Source organism: Xenopus laevis, chromosome 5S, assembly GCF_017654675.1.
Source record: "Xenopus laevis strain J_2021 chromosome 5S, Xenopus_laevis_v10.1, whole genome shotgun sequence".
Lineage (NCBI taxonomy): Eukaryota > Metazoa > Chordata > Amphibia > Anura > Pipidae > Xenopus > Xenopus laevis.
In genome coordinates this window covers 54,422,390-54,429,981 of record NC_054380.1, presented here as the reverse complement: position 1 = coordinate 54,429,981, position 7,592 = coordinate 54,422,390, and the positions used below count along the sequence as shown (strand labels likewise).

At 38.1% G+C, this 7,592-nt stretch overlaps 1 protein-coding gene across 2 annotated transcripts; it reads left to right on the top strand.

Moving 5' to 3' along the window:
- The first annotated feature begins 2,040 nt into the window (after positions 1–2,040).
- rnf146.S (ring finger protein 146 S homeolog) lies at positions 2,041–5,849 on the top strand. 2 transcript variants are annotated; one of them, XM_018241591.2, is made up of 3 exons: positions 2,041–2,190; positions 2,689–2,808; positions 3,834–5,849. In XM_018241591.2, the coding sequence occupies exon 3, from the start codon at positions 3,835–3,837 to the stop codon at positions 4,777–4,779; it is 945 nt and encodes a 314-aa protein (XP_018097080.1). In that variant the 5' UTR covers positions 2,041–2,190; positions 2,689–2,808; position 3,834; the 3' UTR covers positions 4,780–5,849.
- Positions 5,850–7,592: the final 1,743 nt, after the last annotated feature.

The following is a 7,592-nucleotide window of genomic DNA, read 5'->3' as shown; positions in this document are numbered from 1 at the left end:
GGGTCGAATTGAAAATTGTAATTAAATTTTTTTATGGTCAAAACTATCAAATGCAACTAGGGAATTATCCAAACTCGATTTGAGTTTTTTAAAAATTCGAATTTGATTTTCGAGATAGTCAATAAGACTAATCGCCTTCTAAAACCTGCCAAATAAGTTTAAGTCAATGGGAGGGGTGCAGGGATCAATTGGAGATGTTTGTAACCTTCCTGATATTCGAGTTTTCTTCTGAGAAAAAACTTGAATCCAATTAGATCTAATTCAAATCAAATTTGTCTTGAGGTTGTTTAAATTCATCCAAGTTTAAAAAATTTGATTTTATTAATAACCTTTGCAAAGCTGAATTTCGAATTCATTTGACCCTTGATAAATGTGCCTCTTGTTTTTCTTGAAAACATTTCACCACTCCGAGTGTCTTCTTCAGTTCAACTATTTTGTAGCCGCAACAAGTAGCTGGCTACAAGTAGCTCAGTATATCATTGCCCACAGTGTCATTGCCCTCAGGGTAAAACCTTACCCACCTTATATGACAGCCTAAAAACCTAAAGTTACTGTTAGTCAATTTCACTCATTGTGGGAAATGAACTAAAGGGCGACTTTTCGCCTAGGAAGGCTCCGCCAAATTTCGTGCCACTTCATCAGACGTTACTTTGCAGCACATATGCTAATTCATTTAAATGCAAAGTTACGTCTCGGCAGATGAACGCTGGCGAAGTTTTGCTACAGTTCATTGCTGCCTAAATTCGTTAACACACTTACACTTAGGTCAATTTAAATAGGGAGGTTACATATAGGTCATATATGTTTAGAGATGTTGATGAAATTGTTTGAAGTGGCCACTTATTACTAAAAAAGTAATAAAAAGACAAAAGAGATCAACTATTGTCCTAGACATGAGCCCACCCTAAAACAAACGTGGCTTGAACTTCAGATAGTTACATTTAAAACATCTATTTAACAGTTACAACTTTTAAACATAATCCCACTTTATGTTATTAAAAAATACCACCGTTTTAACTTTTTATGACTTTTCGGCACACAGGATAGGATGTTACCCTGACATACAAGGAGGATGTAGCTTTATCTTATCAGTTCGCCAGGTATAACCTGGGAAGCAAACTCTTGCAAAAGAGGTAACGTAATGGAAGATTCACACTTTAGTGAATTTGCGTATTAATGATAGTTCGCATGAGGAGGGTAAAAGGGAGGGAAACATCATTAGCGATGTACTCTTTCGCTAGCGAATTGTCCTCCACACACCTGTTATTAAATTGCCAATGTCCAATGTATTGTGAAATGTGGGATTCACTCACAACAGCAGGTTACCTGCAATTAAGCTGTTTATAGGACATGTTTCGGGCCTATTGGCCCTTTGTTATAGAAATTGCCTATTGGCCCTCTGTTATAGAAATTGCCAATGTCCCTCAGATTGGATTTCTAGTGATTTTTTTTCGCTAGCGATGTCCACTTAAGTAAAATTGTACCATTGTTTTTAGTTAAATTAATCATTGCTTTGTACCTAAATTGTGAAAAATCTGGCCAGTATTTACAAAAACACTGGGATCCTAGGCCCTAGTTGCCTTAAAACTGCTTGCTTGGTCAGAGATCTCAGCAGATACAAAAAAAAATTAGTTTAGTTTTACTTGTGGCAGTAAGGCTAGTTATGTTGGTAAACCCCAGAAAAAGTGTTTGTTCTTTCTATATCTTCCTTGGAAATCAGTATATATCCGTGAGCATAAGAATGCGAATGACTTTTTGCGGATTTACAGGGAGCAGTTTTTGCAGGCACAAAAGTAGGATTCTTATTCCTTAGCAAAAGTATGCGTTCTACTGGGCAGGGAAAGCAATGAATTACTCAGCGTGGGTGACAAATCTAGGTGATGTTCAGAGTAAAAGAAATTGTAAAGAGTCAGACCAGTCTCAGTCCACCGTTTGTGTGATTAGCAATTTATGATTACGTAACATTAAAGCAGCAAATCTTGTTCATGACACCCCCCATTTGTCAAGTTGATGCTCTTTATAGTTAGTGTCATGTCTCACGAGATGAGAGTTTGACGTCAAAACTAGATTTCCGGCAGGAGCGAAGGAGCTTAACATTAGCGGCATTGTGGGGTGTTTAAACACTGATCTGGGTGTGCAGCCTGTGTTAAGAAGATCGTGACCGTCCCGCGAAAAGCGGGACTTTGGGCAGTAAGTTGCATTTGGTTTATCAGTCATCATTCCGCGGTTCTCATGCCTATTGAATTTAGGCCGTCTACGTATTACGTTTCATCACCATAGGCTAGCTGCCCAATGCCTGTAGAATACGTTTTCATAAAATAAATTAACGTTTCCCAAAGGTTTGGACCTCGACCGTATTTCTTCTTTGTTTAATAGAGCAGCTATTATTTTCAACCGTGTCTCAAAGGAGAACTGCGGCTAAACAGAAAATGTAACGCAGGATTCGTAACAAGAAACATTCTGATCAGAATCTACTACATTTCTGTAGCAAATAATCGTGTAATTGATTAGTAACTCCCTCTCAGCAGTCTCTCTTTTAATGCAGGAGTTATAATCATTTTTGGAGTGACAGGTTACATACATTGGTGTGTGCTCCTTTTTAATTAATACCTATTGCGTGACTCTCAGGGACTAAGGTAAAATGTAACACTTATGGCTGTTTTTTTTTTTTTTTCTTGTATAAACCAGCTTACTCTTTGGTTTTTGCATGCCTGGTTGACGTTGTTCTAAGAATGCCACTCTTAAGCACTGACCAAGACTAGTGTATGATATTAGACCGATTGACCAGTAAGCCAAATGGCAGATATGGTATGATCTTTCTTTTTTTCTTATTCATCCTGTTTGATAACCCAAACTGTCACAATGTCGCAAAAAATTGAAGAATAATTGCTCTTCACTTCCTTATCTGTTCATGCACCTGCTTTGTCCTTCGCCAAAATTTATAGGCAAAGATGAAATACTGTGAAAAGGTTTTTTCGTTTTATTGAGACAAAGAGCTGTAATCGGTAAAAGTATAGAAAGCATTGTTTTGAGTGTGTTTGGAGTAATCCCTAAAAATTAATAGGTCTTAAAATGACATATTATAAAATATGTAATTTTAAGACCTATTAATTTGCTGAATGTACTACACTAGCCTAAAGTTCAATAGGATTCTGCCTATGACTAAGTGCTGGGTAAGCATGAAACGCGTCAGGCGTTAGAGGGGATACTTTTCATGTTTTTTAACTATTGATATAAATAAAGTATATTTTTTACTTACTAGCATGCCTTGGAGAAATTGAGTTTATGGTTTTACCTCTGTTTGGTCACTAGAGGTCTCCGGCATGCATACCAGTAATGTTTACTGACTCTGCTCCCAATTTGATTCTAATAGCTAAAGTTCAATATGCCTATGATTCAGGCCCTTGTCGCAGGAACTCTCCATCTTGGATTTTGTAAGGAGCGTCTGTGACATGCTCAGTGTGCTCTTGGCTGCTCCGAAGAATCTAAGCTTTGGGGGATGATGCAAATAATCATGCAGAAAGGGGTTCACCTGTCGTGACAGATGATCTAGGGCTGAAAATCAAATTCAAACTCAGCCTTGTATTGTTACATTTATATTATGTATGTACAGTATGTGGTAATACAGTCCCTAAACTAGGGGAACTGACCGCCCCCAGAGCACTTACAGTGAATTGGCAGAAAATAAGAGGAGCTGGTGGGACCATCTCCTGAGGCACAGATCTTTTCTTCAATAGGGCTGTGGTTGCACATTTAAATAGTTGATCATAGATTGGTTTTCAGTTCCTCTAATAAACCTTATTAAACCTTTTCTTTTTTTTTTGTACCAACAGGATGGCTGGTTGTGGGGAGGTTAGCCACTCTGCTAACATGCTGCCCACTAATAAAAAGCTGGATGAGCCTTGTTCCAACAATGCTCCTTCCTTGTCGGTTCCAGAGTGTGCTATATGCCTGCAGATATGTGTGCACCCAGTGAGTCTTCCTTGCAAACACATATTCTGCTACTTGTGTGTGAAGGGGGCCTCTTGGCTTGGAAGGCGTTGTGCTTTGTGCAGACAAGAGATTCCTGAGGACTTTCTTGACAAACCTACATTGCTGTCTCCTGAGGATCTGAAATCTGCAAGTAGAGGAAATGGAGAGTATGCCTGGTATTATGAGGGAAGAAATGGGTGGTGGCAGTATGATGAGCGGACAAGCAGAGAGCTTGAAGATGCCTTCACAAAGGGCAAAAAGAGCACAGAGATGTTGATAGCTGGCTTCCTTTATGTGGCTGACTTGGAGAACATGGTTCAGTACAGGCGTAATGAGCATGGACGGCGCAGAAAAATCAAGAGAGATATTGTAGATATACCAAAAAAAGGAGTTGCTGGGCTTAGGCTAGAATGTGATGCAGCAAATTTAAATCTAGCACGAGAGAGCTCAGCAGATGGTGCTGACAGCATGGCAGCACTTGGAGATTCTTCAAGTCAACCAGCTCATGTGTTACCAGCAAGGCTGCACACATCCCTCAGTACAACTACAAGTCAAGTCCTTTCACATTCTGATGTGACTACTTCATTGGAGAACTCCTTCACTCAGCTTCAGATTGGAGATCCTGTGATTAACAGGAATTATATAGGTGAAGAGGGACGGCCTCTAATTATTGCTAGAATGCAAGCCACCAATGCTGTATTGGAAGAACAAGAGCCAAGTGACCTTAATGACCATGGAAGCCCAGCATTACAACATAATTCATTTCTTGTGCCACAAAGTAATAGGCTCCCCTTTGGTAATCCCTGATTTTACCACACCTGCATAGGCAAAAGTACAGTGTAAAGTACAGTGTAAGATCTAGGAGACCTGACGGAAAGTGCACAAGTCACAAAAGTCTAAAGCAGTCAGCCAGAGAAAGAAGGGCAATGTCATCCTTGTAATTACCTTAGTAAGATTCTGTTATTTTAGAGCTGAGCTCAGAATTGGATAATTGTTTGAAAGGCAAAATACTTAACATTAACAAAGTATCTTGTTCTTGGGCTTAGTTGTTTTAATGCTGTTTGCCGAATGGGTATGACACACACTGAGCTAATTTTACTAAGTGGTGCTAAACCAAAAGGTATCCAATGTGTATTACATAAAAAAAAAAAATTTTTTTTGGGGGGGGGTCTCCTGAGAGCAGTATATAATTCAGGATATGGAAATACCATAGCCTAAATATATGTTAAAAGTGTGTTACGAGTGTAAAACATATTGTGTTCGCTCAACATTCATTGTGCATTTAACACTATACCTTGTAGCCATAGATGTCAAGAGGGCAACGCTCCTGTATACCTGCAATGCCGTTTTCCCTATAAATTCAGATACGCAAAGCAGGAATGTTTTTTTACACACGGTAGGCTTACCCGTTACTTAAAATTTTAGGGAGAGTAAGATAAAAGATAAGAAATTTTACTAAGAAAGAACAAGTAGATCAAAAAACATGTATATGAATTGTCCCTTATTGATAGCATTGGTACATCAATAAGAACTATCTAGCAGTGTGTATCTTGTCACTCTAGGTCAGATAGGATTTTAGATGGCCCTGTATAGTCCTGTAGTCTTGTTTTATTTAAAGGTGGTTACACCTTACCTATATGCAAAACACTGACTTCCATTGGCTGTTTTATATACAGTGTTGGTTAACCTATACTAGTAACACCAGAAAGTGAAAATATTCTTGGCAACTAATCAGATTTTATATGAGAGTGGTGTTGATCGTTTGGATGTGCAGAGTTGTGTGTTAGATTGCACATCAGTTTATCACCACTTAAATTCATAGTGACGCTTTCCACATTGACACCATCACTTCAATAAACTGTTATGTGTTAAACTTACTTTTGAACTGTGCTCCTGTAGTTTTTTCTTTGCAGTTGACGTTATGTTTGTTGGGGAGGGGGGAGCAAAGTCCAAGTAGACTGGTGAATTTTACATTTATCCTTGCCTGGTGGGACTTTGGCTGGCCCTCAAAGTGCAAACTTCCAATAGTGAGTTATCGGAGACAGAAATGGTAAATGATATGATGATGGAGGAGGCAGGGGCCATGGTAGTCTGCAGGAAGGCCACCATATAGTTGGTTTAATGGATATTGACACACAAACATTTATGCCCCTTCAAGTACTAAAAACGTGTATTTTTAATAGCCTATCTGTTGTTTGCTATGCATAGGGGCAGATTTATCAAAGTGTGAGATTAAAATCACTTTCTATGCAGTCCTATGGGATTTTCAGAATTGTATTTATCAATGGAGTTCACCATTTGATAAATATGATTTTAAAAACCCCATAGGAATGAATAGAAAGTGAGTTTTTCTGTGGGGAATTCTAATCTCACACTTATAAGTCTGCCCCATAATGTCCAGCTATGGTTACATTATTACTTATTTCCCTATTATATAAATTGAAACCTCTGCAGCACACACACATTTTTAAAAGTACACTGTAAAGAACAGATTGTATTTTAATGCAGTCTGTTCTAGCCCTTATAGGTCTACTTTAACTATTTTGCTATTGTGTTTTTTATTGTAGGTTAGCCTGTTCTAACTCATTGGGGGTCATTTATCAACACTGGGCAAATTTGCTCATGGGCAGTAACCCATGACAACCAATCAGATTGTTGCATTCATTGTTCTACCTGCAGCTGGCTTTAAAAAGCTATTCGCTGATTGGTTGCTATAGGTAACTGTCCATGGGCAAATTTGCCCAGTGTTGATAAATGAGCCCCATTGTCTCACAGACAAGCTGAACAGAAGCTTCTTGGCACCTCCATGTCCTCTTCTCTTGGTCTTTGATTTGTTATAAGAAGCCAAGGGAGAATTAAGGGGTGAAGTATGATGTCACCGTAGAATGGCTTCTAGATAAGTGGGGTTCTTTTCAAGCAAGGCTCTTGTTCTAATGCTGTATAGAGAGAGATACGAGAAGTCTGCCTGCTAATTTGGAATTCCTACACCAATAAACTAACAAAATATGTGTATTGTATAGTGACCCTTCAAACTCCTCACTGAATGTGTAACCTCTATCTTGGTTTAGTACTGCTTAGTAAATATGATCCAAAACATATAGAAAGGGATATCTGTTTAAATATTTTTTTTGCTGTGACTTCAAATATTAAGGACTTGCCACACTAAACTGCTTACTTGCACTATTTTTTACATTTGCACATTTTTATTTAAAAACTCACTAATGCATTTCTCCTCTTTCCACTACATTTTACTCTGTGTTGTGGAGTTTACTCTTCTTTTTTGTCGGGTATAGTGCATTTGAGACCCGTTTGTCATGAACAACATTCCAACTTCTGCATGGTCTCAAAATGATTCACATATATGCGTTTGCTCTTAAACTGCTTCTGGATCCTTGTGTAGAAATTGTAAAAGTTGATAATTGGTGACTAATAAATTCAATTATCAACTTTTACAATTAACTAAATTTGAGTTTATGGTAATCTCTAGATATATAGGAATTATTGTTCAATAGATTTTATAAGCACGTTGCACTTTCCTTATTTCTCTAATAAGAAACTAGTATAAAATCAGGAGTTAACTGAATGAATTAAAAACTATACCCCCCAAACAATGTAGGTCT

Excerpts from the sequence above, each read along its gene's own strand:
- rnf146.S (XM_018241591.2), top strand. The coding sequence starts at position 3,835 with ATGGCTGGTTGTGGGGAGGTTAGCCACTCTGCTAACATGCTGCCCACT.